We start from the raw sequence: 27,235 nt of genomic DNA, 5'->3' as shown, positions 1-27,235 counted from the left end.
GATCCTTCCGGATTCTTTTGTTCGAGGAGCACCAGTTCCCTCTTCGTTCTTGAGGCAGAGAGAAAACTGACTTTTGCCCTCTCCTCTGGGGGAGAGTGGGTCTGTGTCCTTAACTGACACCTCACACTCTTGGAGACTACATCTTCTTTGAGCGACATGACTATTCTGGGTCTAAGACTGTTTCAAAGAAAAGCTCATAGAGTGGCTTACCAGGTCTAAAAGATTGAGGGTACCAAACTATGAAATAATTCTGACAGCGTCCAGGGTAGCCGGGCAGGCCCAGCCAAACTCTCTCTTTCCCTGGGGACCCACCACCAGGCAGAGGTCCTTGGGCAGCTCAGGACAATGTGCTTGTCAACACCAGAGCAGATCTGACCACCTCACAGAGGTGAGATGTGCCTTCTGTGGTCACCTAAGGACCTATGCTGTGTATGTAACTTCAATGAGATTCTGTTACTTTATATAATTTTTTTATACAAAAGCAGCTTCTTAAATGGCATTTCCTATGACCCGAGAGGCCTCATAAATGAGCCAGGGTTCTGGGCCCATGTTTCCGGAGTTTGTAATGTTTGTTCTTCTCTTGTGTGTGTGAATCTCACTCTGAAAAAAGCCATAATGGATTAAACCGGACTGACTACCAAAAAAAAACCCAAAAAACAAAAACCAAGGTGACATGTCCACAGCTTTTAGTGATAAATCTTTTCTTTCTTTTGTTGATTTTTTGTTCTTTCGTTTAAATAGGCAAATTCATTTCCATATTCTTTGTCTTCATTTTGATTAGTAAACATAATTTCTATTATTTTAAGTTATATTATAAACCTGGGGTTTTATCTTACTGTAGTTTGTCTTTTGATTCTTATAACAACCTTCTATATATAGTTAAGGAAACAGAGACCTAAAAAAGTTGCCCAATTAACACAATTCATTCATAGCTTTCTATGAAATTTGAACCTAAACTTAAAAAAAGTAAGCCCATTCTTTTAGCCACTGTCATTCTTTCTAGCCTAAAATCACTAATATGTCTTAAGTTCTTGGTTAACAACAAATCTAATGTTTTGTACACACTCTTCTCTAGCATATTCATTGAAAGTTAGAAGATGAGCAATTCTAAAAACACAAAATTAATAGTTTAACACAGAATCTAGGAGTGATAGTAATCATATTCAATAAATGGTGTATCACAGATAACCAACCAATCAGAATAGACTCCTAACTAATTAGAATGGACTCAGTCCTGGCAGAATTTATTCTTATTGCTAATCAACCCTAAAGTTTACATTATTTATTTCTGAAGAGTAGGGTATTCAGATTTAAGCTTGTGTGGTTCTTGTTCAGGGAATGCATTTTCTTCTAAAAATTTCTTTCCATACATAGGTCAAAAATGTAATGAAAAATATCATGGCTGGATTGCAACAAACCAACAGTGAAAAGATTCTCCTGAGCTGGGTCCGACAATCAACTCGTAATTATCCACAGGTTAATGTCATTAACTTCACCACGAGCTGGTCTGATGGTCTGGCTTTGAATGCTCTCATCCACAGTCATAGGTAAGGAGATCACTGAGACATTGAATAATTGTTATAAGTATTGATTTAGAGACTATCTTTTTCTCCATTGTGGTTCCAGATAATTTCCTACTGTGCAACATGTTATGTATGTTGACCATATTGATCTAACCATCCATTGGAATGCACTGAATAAAAATATTTATCCTGTTTATGTGATATATCATTTAGTTGTTGAAATATTAAAATTACCCAAGCATGAATGTGATTAAGGTGGAGGGAGGAGAGCAGCATATTTGAAATTGGGACTCTGCCAGAAAATCAAGGTTATATTCTAACTTTGCTAAGAATGGAGTTGATCTTTCTATACAAATAATGTGTTATTATGAGCCTAAACTGTAGAGCTAAAAATAGTTCCAAATCTCATGTGAGTGGCTGTACTAAAATTAATTACCGTCATCAGATTAATAATGTGAAAAAGAAACATTTCTCTTGTCAGATACACACTTAGATAGCAAATACCATTAGGCTCTGTATTTTTATTTATATCTATTTCGGGGTTAAAAGAGGCTCTGAGCATCTTAGCATCCAAGCCAAAGAGCAGACCACAATTAATTTCTATGACTCAGTGCTCAGAATATCAAAAGAAACAATTGTTCTGGAACAGCAAAGCAATTGCTATAAAGCATGAGAGAGTTCTTCTGTGGATCTTCATAAAAAGAACTCAGTATGATATAGTGAACCAAATGTCCTTAACTATATTCCATACGCTATTATATTTTCTAAGATAAAATAGATGGTTGCATTTTTTCATATAAAGAAGCTCGGTAAATGAATTAATAACAGTTCAAGAAAAAGCAAAACAACATGGTAATACATTTATTATATTTAATGCATTCACATATATTATAGATAATATATAAATATATATTATATGTATAATACATTTACTTTAAGGAATCTCTGCTTTTGTTTTCCTATTACCCATCTCTTTTCCCCAGCTTAATCCCCAGGGTCAAATATGTTGCCTTATTAACTGTGTTTGAAATGCCACTGGACTGCATCTTCCCTGATTTTCAATGCAGCTTATCTTTTCTCACTTTGATCTTTCTTTCTTGATGAATCTACCATTTTCCTATGCCAATCTTGCTTCTAGAAAAGTCCAGAATATAAATTTTCTTCATGGTAAAGCTCAATCCAAGAGTAAACGCTCTCTAAATAAGCATCTTTGTCAGGTGTCTTGCTCCAGCTGGGTTTAATTAACCCCATCCAGACTGAGTTTCCAGGTGAATGACTCAGCAACCTGATTTTCAAAAGGAAGCAGGTTCGCACTCAATCTGCATGTTAAACAACGTTAACACATTGTTTTTCATAAGTGTGACACAAAGAAAAATATTCCATAGCTTCAGTACAGCCAGATGAGAAGGGATAGAGATATTCATTCTGCATTCTAAGTCAGCGTTCATTTATGCAGCCACATGCTTCACAATAAGGGTCTGAGCATATTGATCTTGCTGTTCATGTACACGTTTGCAGATGAACAGAAATATCGAGGGTCAGGTTATGAGGTCCTTGTTGGCTCTTTAACATTTTCTTTTCAAGTGGAAGACTTCAATTCTCTAAGCATGTTCACATACCACATTTGTTAGTATTCTATTTTATGATTTCTGAATATATTTGTAAGTAATACAGTAAACATATCCAGATTGCCCTGCTGCATCCGTCCCTGACCCACTCTTTCTCTCTCAAAATATCTTCATTTATATATTCTTCTGTCACATTGAATGAATCATCAGTAGCTACCTTTTTATACATAACATGGTTACTTTTCAAGAGGTTTCCCACAGCTGATAATGCTCTTTCATGAATCATCTCCCTCTTCTTTTTGTCTTTGACAGATGTTCATATTGTTTACGTAAAGAAAAAAAATGGTTTAACTTTATGTTCCAAGGTGATTGTCGTTGGTACGCTTAGGAATGTCATGAGGTGTCCTGATTTCAATAATTGAATGACTAAGCTATATAGAACAAAGGCATGCTCTTAATATAGAACATAGGGATTGATAAATAGTCTTGCCAAAGGTTAGGATATTAGTGGCTTTGTATCTTTGTAAGGCTAAATTTTATCTTAATATGTAGGAAATTAAAAGTATTACATTGACACAAAGTCCACTACAGTGCAGTTAAAAAGAAGCCAGGTTCTACTTTTGTGGGAAAACCAAATGATAATGGATTAGAAATATACTCAAAATATGCAGATAAGTTGTAATAAGTATAAAGTTGCAGTGAAATTTTCTTCCTGATTTCTTATTTTAGTTTATTACCATAGAAGTAATACAGCACATGGTTTAAAAAAAAATCAGACATTGGAGAGGGGGGCAAAGGAAAAGAAACAAAATGTGTCTTCATGACTCCAACCCTACCCCGTCACACTCGCCTTCCTAGAAGTAGTCACTGTCAGCAACTTCTTTTATTCTTTCTGTTGGTTTTCATGATTATATGTTTTTATTTCCGGATTGATTGATTTCTGACAGTAGATGGATTTACTCCTTAATATGCAGCCCACAAACATTACCTCTCATCTCCATTGGTTTCCTAAATTGATTGCTATATTATAATCATTTTATTCTTATAATTGTTGCCTCTATTACTTTAAATGATAGCAGTGTACCTTTTTTCATCAAGTTTAGACAAGATCTGTTGACTACCTGAAATGAAGGATGAGGAAACCGTCATACTTGCCTCCCTCTCTTCTCTCCTCTCCCCCTTCTGTTTTGTTATTATTCTTGCATCAACAATGTTTGTAACATTTATATCTGCTCTGTAAGTATAGGTGTTCTTGGCTTGAGTCTATAAACTGAAAATGCATTACTGTTATTTTATAAATATAATTAACCTTAGAACAAAGTAATAGAAGTTAATGTTTTTAAGCAATTGTTATTTTGTAGGCACTGTTCTAGGTAAAATATTCCATCTGTTTCTCATGACATAGATACTATCATGATCCCCATCTCACAAATTGGGAAACCGAGGCACAGAAAGGTTATGTGATTTGCTTGAGACCATTTGCCTACTATGTGGTAGAGTCAGGATTTGAATTTATAGGGGACTTTTCTTGTCTACTAGGCGATGTTGTCTCATTCAATATGTCGGTTTTCTCAAAAGACTCATGATCTTTGGTTGCCTGTTCTTGTTTATGAGTTACAGTCTAGGTTAGCATGGGAAAGTGGTTCTCCTCTACAGTTGGCTTGTTTCACAATTTTTTGTGCATTTGAAAATCATAATTATTTAAAATGTTAACCAGGGCAGGCCCGGTGGTATAGTGGTTAAGTTCGCACACTCCACTTCAGCAGCCCAAGGTTTGCGGGTTTGGGTCCCGGGCAGGGACCTGTGCACTGCTCATCAAGCCACACTGTGGTGGCGTCCCACATACAAAATAGAGGAAGATTGGCCCAGATGTCAGCTCAGCAACAACCTTCAAGCAAAAAGATGAAGATTGGCAACAGTTGTTAGATCAGGGCCAATCTTCCTCACCAAAAAAAAGAGAAGTTAATCGATGATGAATTTTAAAACAATTAATTAGATTAATTTTAATGCTAGAAGAGACCTCAAAGGCCATTCAGTACAATGTTTTAAATGCAAACATTGAAGCTTAAATAGATTACATGACTTAGATAACTCCTTACCCAGGTAATTAGTTAGTGGCCAAAGAGAAGGGAAAGGGGATGAAAGGAAAAGGGTTAGAATGTGGCAGCAATTCTGTTCTTTTTCATCAGACTCATTTAACCTTTTTACTCTACTATAGGTGAAAAAACTATTTTCCGACACTCTCCTCCCTATATTCTTTTCTACTCCCATTGCTGAGAGATGAAGAAATGAAGATGGGGCAGAGGGTGCATACTGAAGTTAAAACTTCCCCAAATAGTCTAGAATTTAATTTATATTTCTTATAGTCTTTCTACTAATAGAAGCATCTCCCAATTTATACATATTTTAGGTCATAAAAGATTGTTAACTATTTTGGGTAACTTGGAATATATAGGAGAGATTAGATTTCCTAAGCAGTGCACAAAATTCTGGTGGTTTAATCAGGGTAAGAGCAAGTAAAAAAATGAAATGAGAATTAAATGAGAAAACTGTACCTTTATTTTGAATTATGGTTTTAGAAAATAACAGCAATGCCCATCCTTGTAACTTCTTCCCTTATAGAACATGAATTACTAAGCAGGGGATCACTGACAGACACAAATATCCTAAGACTCAGTGTAGATTCTATTTAAAGATATGGACAGATATTTGTCTGGGTAGAAATTTCATAGCACTCATCAGATTCTCAAATGTATCTGTGATCCAGAAAAGGTAAAGAACCACTTCACTAATGGTTTCCAATGTTGTTGGGATAAATTGCAATTCTTTAACAGCCAAGGCCTTTTGCAAATTCATCCCAATATCCCCTCCGAACCATACCTCCCACCACTTGATACTAGAAATTTTCCAGTAGAGCCAGGCCTGTGAAATCTTGACTGACTGAGCATGTTCTAGTTTTTCCTTCCGTAAGAACATTGATTTTCTAATATTCACACAACTTAGAATTCTATTCTCAAATACTTTTCTTACATCTAAACTCAAACCACCATTTAAGACTCCCTTCAGCCTCCAAAAACTTTCTTGGGGCCGGCCCAGTGGTGCAGCGGTTAAGTTAGAATGTTCCGCTTCTTGGCGGCCCGGGGTTCGCTGGTTCGGATCCTGGGTGTAAACATGGCACCGCTTGGCACGCCATGCTGTGGTAGGCATCCCACATATAAAGTGGAGGAAGATGGGCATGGATGTTAGCTCAGGGCCAGGCTTCCTCAGCAAAAAGAGGAGGACTGGCAGTAGTTAGCTCAGGACTAATCTTCCTCAAAAAAACAAAACAAAACAAAACAAAAGTTTCTTGACTTCTTCAGATTTTAGAAAACCTTATATCTTATTATCTGTATTTTTCACGTTTAGAATTTATTTAACTTGTTATGATGTATGCATTTTTTTCCTCACTGGGTTTAAAATCTTTATCGGATAAGAACTACATCTTACCATCCTTTGCGTTTTCTCAATTACCAAGTAAAATGATATTCACATAGTATGTTCTCATCCATTCTCTGGTATAATCAACAAATATTTATTGAGCTTCTATGGATCAGGCTGAGTTTCTAGAGGTGAAAAAAACTGGCAAAAATATTTTATATTCTATATTCTAGTGACAGACAGATAAATAGACAAGATTAATTAAAATATATATTATGTTAAATAGTATCAACAGCTAATGAGAAAAATATAAAGCAATTAAGATGGATAGGAAATGAGTATATGTAAGTAATTTGGGAGTGACTAATTTTAGATGGAGAGAGGGCAGGGAAGGACTCACCAATAATGTGACTTTTGAGTAAAGACCCAGAGGAAGTGGAGGAGTGAGCCATGTTGATGTCTGGGGGAAGAGAGTTCCAGGTAGAGGGAATAGCAACTGCAAATGCAGGAAACTATCTAACCTATTTGAGGAATATGAGGAGAGAGGCGAAAAATAAAATCGTAGAGTTAATGGGGGAGCCAGACCATGTAGGGCCTTGTAGGTCACAGTTAAATCAGTGAATTTTACTCCCCCGGTAGCAGGGATTTGAGAAGAAGATTATGATGAAATACTTTAACAGAGCACTCTGCTAGCCCTGTGAGGATAGATCAACAAGGACAAGAGTGGGAGTAGGGGAGCAGTAGAAAGCTAAGGCAGTAATCCGTGCAAGAGAAAGTGTTGGTTTGGATTAAGGTGATGGCAGTGAGAATAGTGTTAAGTGGTCAAATTCTGGATATATTTCCACCTGAGTGTGGTATGAGAGTGAAAGGGTCATCAAAGTTGACTCCAAAGTTTCTCATCTGAGCAACTGCCAAATTTGAACTTGTCATTGATTATTGAGGAGGGGAGAACTGCAAGAGAACTGAGTGGGTTTGGGGAGTGTGTTGGGGATGAATATCAGAAGCCCAGTTTTGGATACTTGAGTCTTGTGATGACTCTACATGGAGATACTGAGTAAGCAGATGAATCTAGAGTCTGGATTTCAGGGAAGAGGTCTGGGCTAGGCTTATAAAATTGGAAGTTTCCAGCAAATGACTGATATTCAAATCCATAAGATTGGATGAGATTAACACATTTTTGTTGCTTGGATAAGGTAGAATAACTTCTCCTTTGTTTTCTTCAGGATTTTCAATTAAAATTGTGACTTGTTTAAATGAGAAATGTTATGGAGGGGTAATGAAGAGTAAGACTCAGGTCTTAAGGACTATGGGCATCCGTTGTCAGTTAAAAATCAGAATTGAAGTGAATCTCATGAAACATTCTAGATTGATTTATACTTGTCTTTATGTGTGTCTGTTTCAGGCCAGACCTGTTTGATTGGAATAGTGTGGTTTGCCAGCAGTCAGCCACACAACGACTGGAACATGCATTCAACATTGCCAAATATCAACTAGGCATAGAGAAACTACTCGATCCTGAAGGTTGGTACTTTTCTGGACTACCACTGTTTTTTGTATAGATTAGTGTTTGTCATCTCAGATTTAACATTTCCACAAACTAAGCACAAAATAGAAACTATGCATTACATGTTTTTCTATATTCTAGGTATATTTAAAGTGTTCTGTCTTCTTGCAATATATTATGAATTGTCGTATATGATTTTAGTTCTCAAGATACCAATATCTAAAACTAAAGTATAAAACTTTAGGAAAAAACCCAAGCCTTTAGAATATATATGCCTCATGGATGAAGCATACTACATTTAGAGTGCATTGACTCCAAATAATTATAACAAGTTCCTGTTTTGCTTGTTCTACCAAGAGATTTGATAGACTAATCAGCTATAATTAATTAGCCACTCTTGCCAATTTCATTCATATACTCTATAAAAGGCAACATGGTTTACTGTTTAAATCAGGAAATTTATTCCTGGCACTGCTACTGTTATAATGTCACTCTGGGGGAAGTCCTCTATTGGATGGTTATTCATTTTCTGCTTCTTTAGTTGAGAAGCAGCACTGTATTTATAATTTTATTATATTACACTTAAGTAAATTTCATCCTTATCTCTGGTGCTGCGTAGTCATACCTTCCAGACACATGGATTCGAGGGATAATGAATCCTGACCTCAGCTTTTCTCTCTAGCCTATGAGGCACTTTTTTGTTTGCCAACTTCTTTGAAATTGCAGACTCTGTTCTCATGTTCTTGAGGTTACCACACTCTAAAACCACAGGTTGGAGGAGCAATGTCAGTGAAATTGATATCTGTGATATAATACAAGCTGATATTTGGGCAAGGGTATATAATTCAGTGGTCTTTGGAATATTGAATCAATTCCAAAAAAGGAGATCCTTGCGAGGTGGTGATAGGTCTCATCAGGAAAAACTCAGAAATAACTCAGAGAATAGCCTTTCACTAGTGAATTTATCGTCAGGCAGAATCTAATCCTCAGTATTGCAGACCCAGAAACCTGATTGCCTTATCTTATTGATAGCAGATCCATATGGTGGTGTGTGTGTATGGGGGCAGTTAACTTTAAACAAGTGCAAAAAATGATGCATTAATCAAAATGGAAATTCAGTCATTTTAAATGAGATATGTAAGTTTTGTAAGAACCAGAATACTCATATTTAATTGACCAATATATTGCTCTTGGTAAGCACACGTGCTTGGGAAGGAAAATTATAACAACACAAATGTATTCGTGACGTTGGAATCAGATTAAGTTCATTAGAAATGTTTCTTCTCCTTTATGTAACGCATAGCTGAGCACTGACTCCTGTAACCTCTTTTTGTTGCTTCAATAGACGATCAGCATCCCTCTTGCCCCAGGTTAGCTCTAAGGTAGAAATTGTATCAATCATATTTCCTTGTTTTGCACAATGAGGGACGGTTTCCTCACTATTGACTCCTAGTACTGATTTACATGTTTTTTCATACTCCAGTGAGATAGAGAGGGCAGACGTCATGAAAATATGAACTCCAACCCTTGAGGGTAAGAGCTACAGTGTATGAATTTGAGGGATAAGCCCATTAATAGTTTCTTGTTTTTCATTAAACCCACATATCGTAGTCAGTTCCCATTATCTAGGATATGTGCTCTAGTTATTCTTGTGTGTGTCTTATCCTTTTATAAAATAGTAAGAGTATATTTAAAATAGATCTTTTTCTTGTTAAGTGATAAAATGGCTTTTGATCTCTAAGTCCGCCTTTGAATTGAAGTAGGAGTAGCTAAATAGGCATGCATATGATAATCAGAAAGTAGATTGATGAACCTGTAATCAGGTAAGGGCAGTTACATAAATAATGCGGGTTTTTTGCATAAAATAGCTTGATATACCCGATTCCATATGCTCTCCTAAATGGAAAGTGTATGTTGAAATGCACATCATATAGGCTATAGGAACACCATTATAATATCTCAAACCTGACAATTCAATATAAACCAAATATAATATGAAATACAAGCTGAGTAATAGAGATCATACCACTGGTTATGGTTTCATTTTGCCAATAAAATCTTCGATCTGAAAATACTTTTTATTTATGGACTCCCTCCGATTCAAAGAACACTCTGTCTCCTAAAAGGGTTCATTAAAGTTTATTTATGGCTGTCAATAAGAAGAGGATTCAGCGTAAATCTTATGTTATATTTTTAGATATGTGTCGGTTCCTGCCAGTGTGTTGGGGAAATTCACAAATATGCATTTAAAAATTATTGCTCAGAATTTTTCAAGACATGATTTCAATGATAATTGAAAGGAAAAAATTAACTAAATTATAAGGATTTTTATTTACTGATTTGTTAATCGTAAAAGGCAAAATAGCATCTCTCAGAATCTAAGACTTAGAACGCTCTCTTCAATGTATCTAACAGGGGAGATTCATGGACTTCTTTCATGCCCTGTATAGTAATTACCTTTGAGAAGTTCGTGTTTTTATTTAGCCAAATACTGGTTCTTTAGCTTATGCATGATGATGTCAGCTATTCTCCAAAGCAATTTTCATTTCATATCTATTATGCCCCTGAGGAGGTTAATGAAACATTTTGCTTTATGTTTGGGAAGATTTTTATTATTGGGGAATTGAAGTTATATTTGACTTAAGAAATACCTGCCAAAAATGTTTTTAGAATTTTAAACATATGCTTTATTGATTGAGTTGATTTATAAATTAAAAAGTCATTGAAATATAATTTGGAGGTTTTCACATCTTGCATGTATCGACTTTGGTGTGCTTTTTTTGGCCTTAACTGGTGTTTTGAGGCCTGAGGCTTGGTTTTAAGTGGAATTGCCTTTTAAAATGAGTAGCAATAGGCATTAGCATAAGCAATTTCAGGAGCTGTTTCTGATGTGTTTAAATGTTAACATATGCAAAAATAAGTACTACTAGGGTAAGATTATTTAATAATTGATGCATCTTTATGCCCATAGATATAAAAGGTTTCCCTCCTTTGAAATATATCCTAGTGTGAATTGGGCTATTCACTTTCTACCACGATTTCCCTATAAGCCATGCATTGTACGTGCATTGTGGGTTTCATATATACATTGCTTGCTTCTCTGAGTTTCAAACTAATTGGTTTGTCAATCCACACAACACTTTATCCATTAAGAGAATGCTTTGTCAGCTTTGCCTTGTGAATAACAAAGTGAAGATGTTTTTCTTAAAGGAATCAAAAAGTCGAGGATAAAAAATTGTGCTGGTTCTAGATGACTTTTGCATATTACTGTAGTAAGTCATTTCCATTTGGGATATGCAATATGATGTGGAAATGCCCTCACTTTTTTTACCCAGGTGACTTTAGAATGAAAAATGAATAAGAGTCGAATTTGGCAAACACGATGGTTTGCAAGAAATATTTGTAACCTCAAAATGACATTTACAAATCAATTAGTTTGGTTTTAATCCACTTCCTTTTAACTTCATGAGTATGGTGACACAGATTCTATTTTCTGCTTGACTAATCCCTGCATCACTCTTCGGTTGTTTTTCGAGCCTACTTTTCCAAGAATTAGCTCTGCCTTTTGGAGAGTTTTGCTTTTGAAATGAATGGTCTTAGGCTTTTAACTTTGCAGGCATACAGTTTATTAGTCTCTAAAAAAATATTCAAGGGAAAATATATAGCATTTGTTATAAAAGAGAAGAGTGTCTTTGAGGCCTCTTATTTTGGGTTTGACATCAATTGTTTGAGCAAGCGGTGCTGTTTTCTTCTATCTTTGTTCCAGAAATCACATTTTTTTAATAGCATTTTTTTTTTAAAAGACTGGCAACTGAGCTAACATCTATTGCCAATCTTTTTTTTTTTCCTTCTTCTTCTTCTCCCCAAAGCTCCCCAGTACGTAGTTGTATATTCTAGTTGTAGATCCTTCAGGTTGTGCTACGTGGGACGCCACCAAAGCATGGCTTGATGAGCAGTGCCATGTCCACACCCAGGATACAAACCTGTGAAACCCTGGGCCACCGAAGCAGAATGCTCGAATTTAACCACTTGGCCATGGGGCCGGCCCCCCAACCATCACATTTTGATACCATAACAATAAGAAATATTAATAAGTGGTCTACACTAAGTTAAAATAGAAAGAGTAAAACCATACCAACTCAGAAGGATGTTGTTAACTTAAATAACTAGAACTTTTTATGGACATGCACACTCATTTCATATAATTTAGATTGATTTTTTCTAGAACCCATTGTAGAATAGCTTTGTTTTCAGAAAATGTGATGAGATCAGAATATATTGATGTTCCTTATGTGTATATTTCAACTAGAGATTATTGTAAAAATCTCAGGCTCTTTAGAGAAAACTCTCTGTGGTACAAAATGTTCTTTTTTCCATATATTAAAAGGTGTTTTAATAGTACATATGTGAATAAAAAGTGGCCATTGCCTTTTTGATGACAAAGTACTTTTACAAAATATGTCTTCCTTTGTACCTTTTTGTGTTATTGATTTATATCATTATCTCTGGCAGAGATTCTTTAGAGATATTGCAAGTTGCTATCATCTAAAAGTGAATCCTGAGTGTCTTGGAAGAACAGTTCTTAGTCTAGTTATTCTGCTATGGAAAATAGAAAGTATCATCATCTCCTTATGTAGACATAATAATAGCAAGATAATGTTCCTATCATATCAGCAGGAGACCGTTTTTCCAGGGTTTCTTTTTTAAAGAAACATTGCAGTTTGATCATTAAAACCAAATTATGTCATTTAATAATGTTAAATGTAATAATGAAAATATTTAATTTTGAACTTCAGTGGATTGAAGTTGAAATGAGCAAAGTAAAGATGACAATATTGTATTAGCTAAAGAATTGGATACATTAGTAGATTTAGTGTTGCCTTTTCATTTGCTTAATGTATATTCAGTACAACCTTTTAGTAAAGGAATTTTGGAAACACTGTATTAAGTAATTTAAATATATACTTTTAATAGCATTGCATAAAACAGAGATTAGCATCTGTACATAATGAGGGTTTAGGAAAATGGATGGCTGAGGTAGAAGGCCAGAGAAATGTGATTAACATATTCCCAGCCTGCTTATCATTAGAGTAAAGGTCCTTATTAGAATATCCTTGACTATTTTTAGGTTTTTATCCTGAACCTTACTTTTTTTACACTTCTCTTCTCCATGGGAGGACATGTTGCGTAACTAGTCTTGACTATCCACTGCCACTTTAATATACTTTAATGCTTTTGAGTTAAAGATGACTTTACCAGAGTATCTGTAGGCATTCTCAGATTTATCATTGCTACTATAGAAAAAACATCTGTAAGGGACAATGAGGCAGTACTTTGTACATGAAAGTAACACATAGCAAAATGAATAAATGAATTTTCTACATGGGCAAAAGGTTACCAATAATAGTAAACAAATATTATATTAATGTAGAAATGAGGATAAAGATATTGTATTAATATGGTGATACAGATCATTATATTAACTTTAAGATGTTATAGTTGCAATCTCCTGTTTCCTGATGGAGAACTTTTAAATTGCTTGTCACAAGAGAAATTTTAAAAAAATGTTAATGCATACTTCCTACTAACCTGAGAAGCTGACAAAGGCATATGAGACACAGAGAGACAGAGAATGAATTTAGTATCTCTTTTTGATATCCTTTCTTCCACATTATTCTCAGTTCAGATAACATAGAAAACTGAAGATTTTCAGGACAATTTGAACCAATCAGTAGTAAATTGAAGCAATTTTTGTTCTGCTGATCCATTTCAGTCGTTTGACTGAAATAATTGGATATAACTGTCCCAAATTCACCCACTTAGTCAACAAGGAGACCTACAAAACATTAAAAATGATATCTGCGTGTGTACATGGCCTGAATTTACCCTTTGTACCATAATTTGGCATTTTCTACTGATCTTTCATGTTCTTTTATAATTTATCACAATTTTGACTTCATGGAAATCAGTCAGCCAATTTATATGTTTTATCTCTCCTAGGAGTGATTTGTTAAAATAAAATGAATATTATTCTTTGCTATCGTTAAGTAGTGTAGTTTCTCGCTTGATTGTGGAACTTAAATAATGAAATATAGTCTAATCATGTGATTCAAGATTTGCATTGTGGATGAGGTTCTATACCCAACATGTTCAGAAGCATTTGAGTATAATCCTTGCCTGGATAAGCGGGAATCTCTTTTCAGTTACTTTACCAGGATGATTTTTACAACTGGTTTTTATTTAAGTGGGGGAAATGTAACATCCTAGGCCTATATAGTGGCAATAAATGTTATTGAATGACTGACAGGATCTCTATTGTTTAACATAAATATCTTTAAACACTTGGAAAATGCATCTCAATTATTACGTTTAACGTAAATATTGCTTAAACAATTGAGAAGTGCATCCACCACGTTCCAATGCTGAACAATATATAATAGATATTTTGTGGAATGGTGTCCCCAGGTGTATCATCACTAGGAGTCCATTAGACTGTTAAGGAAAATATATTAGAAAAAATATTTGTTGCTCCTTTCTTATTGACTTCAATAAAACTCAGCTATGAAATAATAAATGAGATACTAGTAAGTTTGAATAAAGTGTTCCATAGTTGATCTCTGTGATATTTATTTATCATAGAAGGGTGTAGCCTTAAGCAAAAGCATTTTGAATATTTAAATAATGATAGAAAGTGATGGTGAAATGGCATAAATAGTTTCAAAATTTCTATGAGGTTTTAATTAAATCAATGATAATGTTTGAAAGTAAAATATATATTACTTATAGTTGGGGCACTTTTATTCGTTTCACTGTCTTCAAAATGGAATTAACTGTGTTTGATAAAAGTATAGGAGATATCACAGAACTTGAAAATGAACATCTGAAAACCTTAAAGCCGAGTACTAGGAAAATGGATATCCAGTTGGTACAAATGTTTTCTGATTAAATAATTTCTCTGTAAAAATGCATGGGCAATTTAGCAGCTGGAATAGAAATATGAGATGACAGTGTATTAGTTTACAATAATATTTGGGTAAAATAATAATGAACCGGGGTCTTGGTTGATGCCATTTAATTCTTATAAGAGGATAGTTTAATTCTCATAAAAATGGGCTTTAATCCTTGTAAAAGAGACCAGAAGCTTTACAGTAGCCTTGTGATTATACTTAAAAATAATAAACCATACTCTTAGATTTATTGTCTTATGGCAAACTTGTGGAGTTAGTGGGTCATATGCTGTCCACTTGAGAGATGAGAAAACTGTTACAGCTATTAAGTGTTCAAGGTTATTGTGTATTATTAAAATTTAATAAGGTAGTTGAAAACTAGTGTTTTTACTTTTTAGAAATAATCAATTGTTCTACAGTATCATTCTTGTGAGATATTTTTTCATTGTTGCTAAATAAACTTCTACCTTAAATCAGAGGACAGTTTCCCCTAAAAATATTTTTCTACCCTTTTTTTTTGAGGAAGATTAGCCCTGAGCTAACTGCTGCCAATGCTCCTCTTTTTGCTGAGGAAGCCTAGCCCTGAACTAACATCCGTGCCCATCTTCCTCTACTTTCTATGTGGGATGCCTACCACAGCATGGCTTGCCAAGCGGTGCCATGTCCGCTCCTTGGATCCGAACGGGTGAACCCTGGGCCGCTGAGAAGCGGAACGTGTGAACTTAACCACTGCACCACCAGGCCGGCGACTATCATTAGTGATATCAACTCAAATGTACAAGGTTCCTTTGGTAAAATATAATTAAAATTTAAGTAGGACGACCATGCTCTAGGAACTTTACATAATTTAACCTATTTGTTTTACCCAATATGTCTAGGGCAGTTTATCCTTATTTTATAGATGGGAAAACTGAGGCTTAGAGAGCTTTACTAAAACCGAGATCACCCAACCAATAGATAAATGAGCTGGAATCAAATCTGGGTTTCTCTCTTCTCAGAGTCCATGTTACTTTTAATAGGACTTCCCAATAAAATCACATGGGGAGCTTTATGAAAACATTGGGGTCAGAGCAGATATTCTGATTTCATTGGTCTGAAGTGGGGTCTTGACACCAGCAATTTTTGAAAACTCATCAGGTGAGGCTATCATATAGCCAAGGTAAAAATAGCTGCAGTAAAATAATTATTTCCATGAGATACGCCTTTTTAGAGGATGAAACGCAGAATCTGTTGTCCCACGGTTTGTTCAGGCCTCTAGCATTTTCTTCCTCAAGAGGTGACTAAGCCTGCTGTTCAAATCTTCAATTACTGGAGCATTGCTTATTGCTAACAGTCCTGTCGTTAATGAGAAATGGTTCATCCACCAGATAAAGTAGAAATAGACTAGCTGTCACGTAAGACTGGCTACCAAGACGTTCTCTTTAGGATTAAGGGACTTGCCTTATCTCCTCTCTGCACAGCTTTCTCTCTCTCCATCCCTTCTTCTGTTTATTACTTCACAGACGTGTTTGTAATAGAATGATGCTCTCACTCAAACGCTGATTCCACCAAAGGGTTGTCCAGGACAAACTGTGTGCAGAGGTGGTCCCTGACTCTTTGTCCTTTTATTTGTTTTCCCTTTTTCACATCCTCTCTCACTTTGATCCTAATTAATATCGCTGTGCCCTGTCATCAGGGTTTTGATGATCCCTTTTTCAGCCAGTAAATATCTCTTTCATTGGCACAGCTGATAAAGCCTCTGATTCCAGAGGAATTTTTAAGAATAACTAAGGGATAATAAAATAAAAGTAAAGAAAAAAAATTAAAATGACAGTAAAATAATTTTTTCAGAATACAAGTTTTTATCCTATAAATTCATTTAAAAGAAGCACATGGCTTTAGTTAGCTTCATTATCTCTGACATTAATGCCACAAATAGGTTGACTTTAATCACAAATCATTTATCTAGGATTAATTTTGTTAAACAGTCTGTATTTCAGCCAGATATATGACTTTTAGTGACTGGATATGATGGTCATTGGAGCCTGTGATATCACTGTAGTTGTGAGTGGAGCAAATTGGCAGTTATACTCACAGATGCAATAGAATTTAATCTAATACTACATTTATTTCCCTGTATAGAAGGATACAAGGTAGGAGATGGTTGGCATGGAATCTTTATGTCATTGGATGGCCCACAAGTAACCGATATACATGTGTTTGCCCCTCATCCAAATGCTAAGCATATGGATGTCGAGGACAAGAGCCAAGGTCAGTCAGTGTGGGCCACTTGACACAAAGAAGCTGCAGCCTTGATTTCCCGTCAGTACTTAATACCATTCTAGTTACAGAGAATAAAGACCTGCTTGTACTTCACAGCCCCACCCCCACGCTTGTCTAAGAGTAGTTCTACCTGGCAAACAGAAGAGACACAACGTTCTACAATTTTCTTAACTCTGTGGTTCTAAGGAAACAAGATTCTCTGGTCATTTTCCCAGGCAAGCTTAGAGTAGCCTTGGCCTGATTTTAAGTTTTTATTCAAAGAGCCAACTAGCCTTGGGTTGAACTCCTGTTTTTGCCTGAAATTAGTTATATGGCACTGGGAAACTTTCTGAGCCTCAGATTTGCTCATGTGCAAAGTAGAATCGATGATATCTACCTCATACAGTTACTGTGAGAATATTAAGTAGTACCAGTAAAGTGTTTAGCCTGTAATATGTGTACAGAAGCAGTAGCTAAAGTATGTGTCAAGTGCCTGGAATATTGCAGAAATTAAGTGTTACTTCCCTTTCTAGTCCTCTAAACTTATCTTAATTAGGGGGAGCTGATCTTCCAAATTATTTTGCCTGACTCTAGGATAAATGCAGACTCTCTCCAAATTAAATAATTCCCATTTTAAATCTTACCATTCTTCCTGTGACCTTCATGCTCATTCCAGTTTCCTGATCTGAGGGATATTGCTGGTTTACAGCTGGATTTCTGGGTGGTAGTGCTTGACATCCTTGAGCTCCAGAGTATAATCTAATACTTCACAGCAGACTTGAACTACATCTTGAATTCCTCAATGATGACGTGACACATACCCACAGAGTCACAGTTACACTCAAGATTTTTAACAAGTCTCCTGAAGGCTGGTTCATAATTGTAATAATTTATTCCTGCAATTGTCACAGTATTTATAAGATACTAATTAGCACACTTGCAAAATATAAGGAGTTGTTCTTCTGCGACCATAACTTGATTTAACAATGTGTGGGTGGTTAAACTGCTTCCCAAACATTTCAGAAAAACTCTTGTCTTCTGAAACCAGGAGTAGCATTTGAATGGAAATGTTGATGTGATCTGGTGTAATATTTATTGAACGTTTATAAGTACTGGGCACAGTAACACTCTATAAGTATAATTTAATTTTATTCCTACAACAATCCTAGGAGGTAGCACTATTATTATGCCATTTACAACTAAAGAGTTTAAGTGACTTGCCCATATCACTTAATGAGTTGAAGTTGAGATTCCCCGCTTGTGACAACTACAGAAAATAATTGTAATGTAGAATATTCTGTCCTCTTTCCTGAATTTTTTCCTTTGCATTCATTAAAAAGTTACTCTCTTTATTGCAAGGCTAATTGACTTTGTTTTAAAGTGGAGGGACATCAATCAGTTGATTCCAAATATGCTGGAAATAAATGCAAAAGTCTCACAAACTAGAGCCAGACTAAGAGAGAGACTGTATTCTGTCTTTTTTTACTATGATGTCTCCCTCAGAGGATAGTTAAATAATTAATCACAGTGGAAGATTGTTTATAAATCCTGCAAGTTTGTGATCCTATCCAAGCCACGCTAAAGTTATCAAAGGGAAACACTAACCAGTTATGAATATATTCCCTTCTGCTCTCTCTCGGTTAACTCTAGAAATAGAAAGAGATGGCAAAAACATCACTTATAGTATGCAAAAACATTTCACTATCTCAAATATTTCCTCAATCAGCTTGTGATGTGAACTTCTCTTACCTAGATTGGAATCTCAAAAATATGGATTAACAAAAAAAGAGAGAGAGAGACAGGGTTATTATCCTAGGAAGGACTAAGTAAAATGTGTTTTACCTATCCTTGAATATCTAAGTTTCTCCGTATGACACATTTCTTTGCATGGATTTATTGTTTGAACCAGTTGAGAACTTGGATCTGCATAGAATTAGTTGGGCAAGTGAACACCTTGGAGAAGTATTTTAAAAGCTGTTTCATTAATGTTCTATCAGTAGAGACACTGTAGTGAAAGCATTTAAAGTGGAATGAATGCACACACATGCCTCAGGGAAAGGAGTGGATCTTTTGAGATCTCTTGAGAACTGTTTTAATTTATTTAAAGTTAATACTATTCAGTGGCACGAGTATATGGTGATGCCCTTGATAAATGCACCTCATGTCACCTGCAACATAATAGTAGACTATGATCCTGTCGTAATTGTTAATCAAGGGGAGTCTGAGCATAGACAGCAGAAGATAAGGAAAGACTGGCCTAGGACAATAAGAATCATCGAATACTTGGGTATTTGGAGAAACTTGATGCCGGAACCAGTTAAAAAAAGGCTAACAAAAAGGACAAATGCCACTCATTTCAAAATATTATGAATAAATTTTAAAATGAATAAGATATAAGCTCCTGGATAAAAATTAAATAATTGTATGCAATTTTCTCTGTACTATCGTATCTCCAATTTTTCTTCCACCAAAACATATAAGTACTGCATGCAAAAAATGAGAAAAAATAAAGAATAAAATACAGAATATTAAGGAACTAGGAGATAAGAAATTAGTCTTTAAATTTTCACAGCACAAGTAAATCTACTGTTTAAAATATTGTAGCAAGATTTCAGTAATATATGATATAAGTTTTCTATTAAATGATAGTATCTGTGTATTCATAGTAAGTGGAAACATATTTTAAGCAAAAAAAAAAAAGTTTTGCAAAAGGAGAAAATGATAGCTCCCCCATTCTTCTTCACCTTAATCTTAATGTTACTGGTGAAGAAAATGGCAGTTAGAGGTAACAAGTGCTTGAAGGAATGTCCTCATCCGTTTAATGTAATCTTTCCTCAGATTGATCTAGAGGCACTGAATAACCGTAATAATTCTGAGAACTCTAATCTTGCAGAAGGAATGGAAGCTTTTAAAATTAGAATTTATTATCAGGCCTAAACATTGGTTACTTATATAAGCCAATTCCATCATTATTATAGAGCAATATTATTTTAGTTAATGTGTCTTTTACTGCATTGAATGCATATGGATTAGTCTAAAAATAAAAAAGAATGATTTTGTAGAGCTCAAATGTTGGTCAGGTGGCTAGATAGACTTGGATTTTTTTTCCAATGAGTGGATTTAACTACACCACTAATAAACTAGAAATTTTGGAGTCCTTGCTTCTAATTCTAACATTGTAATTTGTTTCAGACATTAAAAAAGCTTTTTAAATTTATTTGCTTCAGGGTCATTATTTTATCAAGTAGAAATTCATTTTAATTCATCAAACACTTATCGATTGACAATTTTGTGTAAGAGTGCTATATACTCCAAATGCGTAAAAAAGAAAAAGAGGTAGAATGTCCCGAGGAATTGACAATTCATTATGAGACAAAAGCAAGAACGTGGGTAACTATTATACCTGACTGAATGTGATCTAATCCCCACAAATTAATTAACATGTAGTAGAATATTTTTAAAATTGTGAAACATGTTTGGGAACAGTGTCCCTGTCTAATAAGTGACCAAATGTTTATGCTGAGTGAAAATGTGGTTGCGTCATAATCTTTTAGATGGGGTGTTAAATAAAGCAGAACTCGCTGGATCTGTATAATTGTCTGTATTCAGCTTCCCTAGTTTTATTCACTGGATTTAAATGCATAAATCTATAAATAGTGAAGGTGATTTTGGAGCAGGAACCTAACCTGCTGTTCTATTTCCTTATTTCTTTCAAAGTCCATTGATTTCTTAAATAATAAAGTCCTTCACAATTTGGAATAAGGCTTAATAGGCATTGCTTTCCCTTTAACATATGTGATTTCTAGTAAGAAGTTCTGGATTTTTTCTCTCATGTTTAAAGCTGTTCATGAGGACTGGGGCATGAGATAACTTGGACAAAAGTCATAAATTCACACGTGCACACACACGTATGCACACACACGTACACGTGTGCACACACACAGACACACATAGGTTGAGCAGTGCATTTTTAAAAGTTAAACCCAGTGCTATCATTCACTTCCAACATGAGAAAAAGCTCTTTAAACTGTTTTAAGTCAACATTTATAAGAGAAATTGGCTTATAATACACCTCGGGTTCTTAACCTTTTTGAGAGCTGTAGAAAAGCTGCTTCTCTATAAAGGTAACATATATTGCCAATAAAATATATAAGGGAGGGCATCTACTTATAAAACTCAAAAAACGATTTAGTAGGAACAGTTGTTTTATTAGCCTTCTGCTCTTTAATGACTGAGACCATCCTGGGGCTGTTTAAAAGATGATTTAATTTGTCCTCTAAACACATGGTTGAGTTCAGGGGGTTTCCTTTTTTTCCATGAATCAACCATGTCTGCGTTGACATTAAGGGCATAGAGCAGGAATCTTTGTAATAATAAATCAGTCTTTTAAATTACTTCAAGTTGGTAATTTAACCAGCTTTAAACATGGATAAAATGAACTATGAGAACTATTTGTAATAAAATAGTCCATCAATTTACTGCTTCAAAATTAAAGCTTATTTCAAATGTAATTTTAATGTAAACTGTATCTGAATATAAAATTCTTATGCAATATTCTGTATCATTATCTTATGTTCCTCAAGAAAATGATCATTTGAACAAATATCTTCGTAGAGATAGCCTCTTCCACCTTTCCCTAGACCAGTAGGTGGTACCATCATCTACTCACTCAGTTGCTCAAAGCAAAACCTGCAAATCATCTTTGATTCCGTAATCCGTATCATCCCTAAATTTCAATCCATCATGATGTCTAGTAAGTTATACTTTCAGAATGTACCATTAAGTCTTTGGTACCACCGCACCTTTACAGCTACCACCCTAGTTCTAGTTTTCTCGTCTCTTTCCTTGACCACAGCAAGAGCTTGCTAACTGCTAGCCTTACTTTTACTCTGGCCCTACCTCCAATCCCTTTTATACACAGCATCCAGAGTGATATTACCACGATTCAGGGCCCTAGCACTTGCTGTTCCAATTGTCTGCAATGCTTTTCAGTCGCTCTGCATTTCACAGAATAAGACATTACTGCATTAGAATATGATATGTATGGTCTGAGGATTTTTGTCTTCAAAATTTGTTCTGTTGATGATTTTTATTCATTTATTTAATATTGTTTAGTACAATATTAACAAAGTAAACAAGAGTATTGGTCCTTCACATGTTTAACTTTGATTGTATCAGTGATATTCAATGCAATAGAAGGCTCCACAACTTTCCAGGAAGAATTAATTCTGACTTACATTTCAATCAAGTTTATCCCTACCACAGTACTGCTGGGTTATCACAGTATTGTTGGTAGTTGTAGACTTGTCCAGTTGTCTGATAAATGGCAACTTCCTCATGTGCAGGACTCATGCTTGTTCACAGCTGAACTCCAGGAGCCTAAAAGAGTTCCTGCTTTTTAGTAAGTGTACAATAAATGTTTATTGAAGCCATGAGTTTTAAATTAATAGATTACGTGATGGAGGGAGGGCTAGTAATGTGTCTGAAGACCAATTCAGGCTTTTAAAGTTCTACGTGGGATTGATCATATAGGCTATCATCAGGCTGATAGGTTAAATTCACTGATTAATATAAGGAATTAATAATATTAAGAAGCGACTAAGTGGTCAGTATTCCAGTATTGGAATTGTTATTTGAGTTCTACCTCATATTTTTCCTTCTTTTTATTGGCTCAATTGTTGTCTGCTAAAGCTGGAAAAAGGTCTTCCTGATTATCTTACTTCATTTAAATAAAAGAATACCGGTGAAGGTGATTTTTAAAATTAAAATATTAAGTATGCTAAATCGTAGACCTTAGGTTTGATTTACGAGAAGCTGCATATGGATCTTAAGAAATATGTAAAATAATTTATCCCTAAGTTAAGTGATAATCATGTGTGTTATTGTGGAATAGGCTATCATAAAGTACCAAACTTTATCTAAAAAGAAATAATAGCACATCTCATAAAAGAGATTAAGTGATTCTGTTAGGCAGAAGAATGCTAGATTGTAGTTGGGAATTCCATATATGATAGAAAAGTTGATAAAGAGATGGAGATGCAGATGAGAGAGAGGACAGAAAGCTTTGTTTCTGGAGTAGTTTCTATGTGGATCATATAATATTATAAAAATCCTTTTGGTAATTTCTATAGTAAAAATCAATTGTTCCAATTAGAAACATAAAATGCATTTTGTCTCAATGGATTTCATTATTGCTGTTTACGCTTAAACAATACACACTGCTCTAATTTTTAGGTAAGTGTATGCACTATGAGGAGAGAGCTATATAAATGTACAGATCATGATTTATGTGAAAAAATTATGTGGTGCTTGTAGAGGAGAAGATATATTACAAGTGATTTCTTAGATAAAATGTAAGTGACCGTATATTTAAACTGAAATACAAATTGGGATGTATAATTATAATTTAAATGTTTTCTCAAAATTACTTTTGAATGGGACATAAATAATCTATAAAACCTATGAATAATTTTATTTCAAAAGATAACTTTAAAGAATGTCAGTTCTTATGCTAACAAAGTACTTGAACATGTAGATGATTTGTTAAACATTTTTAAAATTCCATGAAAATGGAATATGCAACAAAGAATACTTTGCAGCTATCAAAATATCTGAATGGAAAAAAAAAAGCAAAAGCAAATGAATATAAATGTTATGTGTCACTGTGTCTGAGCAATATTTTTCATGGTTCCAAACCAGTAGTGATTTCCTTGTGTAGAGTTAAATCAAAAATAAATGGCGAGGAATAGGATGACTTTCATTTGAAACTCAGTTTCTTGGAACTTTATGAGCTACTGTGCCACCTATCAGTGGAATAATAAAATAATTCATATATCACCAATTGGCTTAAAATATCCATTTTAGTTCAGTCAAATTTACTACAATAGCCATTTCACAAAAATAGTTTGTGGCCCTAAAGATATTGCATGCTTGGAGATACTAGAAAAGAATTACATCATAGACCAAGTGAAAACTAGGTACTAGATGCAACTTTTATTTTTTTGTCTACAGATTTAAAACCCTCTGTGGTCGATAGAATAATCACTCCCTGGAGATGTCCACATCCCAATTCCTAGAATCTGTGAATATGTTATGTTACATGGCAACAAAGAATTAAGGTTGCAGATGGAATTAAGGTTGTTAATTAGCTGACCTTAAAACAGGGAGATTATCCTGGGTTATCTAAGTGGGCCCTATGTGGTCACAGGGATACTTAAAAGTGGAAGAGAGAGGCAGAAGAGTAGGTCAGAGTGATGCAATTTGAGAAAGACTACACCCTCTGTTGCTAGCTTTGGAGATGGAGGAAGAGGACCATGAGCCAAGAGATACAGGAGGCCTCTAGAAGCTGGAAAAGGCAAAAAAAAAAACCCCGCTGATTCTCTCCTGGGCCCTCCAGAGAGGAACACAGCCCTGCAGACACTTGACTTTAGCCTAATGAGACCCATGTTGAAGTGACCTACTTAACTGTGAGATAAATTTGTGTTGTTTTAACACACTAAGTTTTAAGGAATTTATTACTGCAGCAATTGAAAATTAATACAGCTTCCGTAGGGGTTTCTGCTGTCCAAATCTTGGCTTAGCTGACCTGTTGTATTACCTGTTTGGCTTTGGGGCTGGCTGAATTCCCCTCAATTGGAGTAATCCAGCAGTGCTCATCTCTGCAGGGATCAGGAGCTAAATCACAAGAGGTACCGAGGGAGAAGCTTCTCCCCTCACTCTAGACCCAAATTCTTATTTCTTTTGCCAGAACCTGCTATTTTGAAGGATGATTGACAGCAGGAATTCGTACTCTCTTCAGGGGAAACTATTCTGCACCTCTGAGCTTGCAGTGTCTTATGACAATTATATGAAAAAGCAATAGTCAGTATATCCCATATATTCTGTCATTCACTTTTAATTAACAATATCAACTACCAAGTGTATGCTGAATGACGTTAAGCCCAGGTCTCTTCCATAGTCTCTTTTCCAGTAATGATCAAATGCATATCTCCTTCCAGAATTCTTGCTAGGATCACTTCTTGTATACTTACACAGGTGTGCACACATACATGTGTTTGTAGTTACGTACACACACACACCCCTCAACACCCAAAATGGAGCAACAATATGCACAGGGCTTAAGGATATCTAATTCCATACTTGGAAAAAGCTTTCTAAAATAAAGCTAATCTGCAGAAAGTAACTGTTCTCACCCTTATGGTAGACTCTATATGAGTCTGCAAAACACTTTGACTCTTTGGGGAAACATCTGAAATTTCTCCTTGGCAAAAAAATGGCTTTGCTTTGTATTTGCATATCTAAATGCTGAATGGAAGGGTAAAATTTTTCCCAGTGAAAAGGTATAATCTGTCCCAAAGTTTAAAATATTTCCAATTCTTTTGGAGAACTGCTTTACTAAAGTCCTAAATTCAGAGTTCTTGGTTTTACTTATTGTAGTCTCCCCACCTGAAATGAAATGTCATTTCCCCCAAATGAATGAAAGAATAATAAGATTAGCAAGAAGAATTAGAATGCATGAAGAAGAATATTTAATTCTTATCAGAAACAATCTTGAGTCTTCTTTATTTGAGAGTATGTTTTCTGAGATTCCATGCTTACTTAACATTTTTTGATAAAGTAATAACCATTAATATTTGTTGAGTCTTTAGAACACATTAGCCACTTTCCTGATTATTTAAAATGCATCCTACCATTACTTCCCTAGCTTGATAGGATTTTCTCCCTGAAAATATCAAACTTAACAACTAGGAACTCCCTGTCTAGTCCACAGTCCTGGGTGGAAGATTGTGACCTGGATAAATTAATAATGATGCAAAATAAAGTGACCTAGAAATCTAGCTAATCTTATCAGCATTCGCTTTTAATTGAGAAAGCCTAATTACTCAGATAATTGTGGGGCTTGTTGCTTACTTTTAATTACTGTAAAAAATTAAAAAAAGAGAAATTTATGCTGCTATATATGCTTCATGCCCTATAAAACTGGATATACATTTTTATGACCTATTTAGCTTCATTCACTTTATCAGTGAATAAGATGCAATATAATGTGTTTCTAATTTCATACTACTTTTGTCTGACTTTTTATAACCATAAAACATCAGCTTCATGCACAAGCATGTTTTTGGTTGAATGAGCTTATTTACTTTGTTTAGATAATTAAGCATTGCAGAAGATCAGTGGTTTAGCTTTGAGGTTTCATAAATAGGAAAGCTTGGGGAACAATTTCTCATTGTGCTTGAAACAATTTATTCTGCGTTAATCAGTACACTACCTCAAAGAACTCCTGTGAAAGAATAAATCCAGATTAACTTAAAATGTGCTTGGAATTAGTGTTTTAGTGTAATTTGCTGTGGACTTAAACAGCTTTAAAGGAGAAGTTGTGTCTTATGAATTGTTCTCTTTCCTTCAGGGCTTAGTCCCATGACTTGCATGAAGGGATACTCAGTAAATGTTGATTACATTATTAAAAATCATTTTAATAACTTATTCTAGCAAAATGGAGTAGATAACTATATTTTTGTCACAATCCTGGAACCCTTGCTTCCTAGCAGGCCATTTCTCCTGCTCAGGAATTTCAGATATCCTTAATCGTCACATATCTCTTTCTGATGGCCACTTTATCTTCAGTTGACCTTGCATATGTTGCAAGTGTAAACCGAAGCCCAGAAAGGTAATAAGGATGGAATTAAACTACAAATAGAAATATATAGGTCAGATATGGGGATATGGATAAATAGATTGTGGGAATAGACCAGATGCAGGCTTCTTAAAAGTCAAGTTATTCAGAGAATATAACATTGAAAGCTAACAAACACCACTCATGAGGAGTTCAAAAAGAATAGAAAGGAAAATGGACTCCATCTAATAATTGCACATTTGTCCTGCTTAGTACAAACTCCAAACTTTCAGTCAGTTCTAGTTTTAGCTTATGAATGCGTACTGTAGAAACGTCCAGAAAATCCTCCAGGAAAATGTGATTATCACCCAAAGCTGAGCTTGTTAAACTTATTGAGCAAGGGAGAATACCACTTTCAC

General features: G+C 35.0%; 1 protein-coding gene across 8 annotated transcripts in view; it reads left to right on the top strand.

The window, feature by feature from the left end:
• Positions 1-27,235, top strand: part of DMD (dystrophin) — a 2,264,041-nt gene that overhangs the window by 727,055 nt on the left and 1,509,751 nt on the right. For all 8 annotated transcript variants that reach the window (XM_070604303.1, XM_070604310.1, XM_070604305.1 and 5 more), the window contains exons 6-7: positions 1,375-1,547; positions 7,911-8,029. In XM_070604303.1, coding sequence (XP_070460404.1) covers positions 1,375-1,547; positions 7,911-8,029 — 292 coding nt within the window. The remainder of the gene's footprint in view (positions 1-1,374; positions 1,548-7,910; positions 8,030-27,235) is intronic.

Source organism: Equus przewalskii, chromosome X, assembly GCF_037783145.1.
Source record: "Equus przewalskii isolate Varuska chromosome X, EquPr2, whole genome shotgun sequence".
In the NCBI taxonomy this organism is placed as follows: Eukaryota; Metazoa; Chordata; class Mammalia; order Perissodactyla; family Equidae; genus Equus; species Equus przewalskii.
This window is presented reverse-complemented; position numbering and strand designations above follow the sequence as displayed.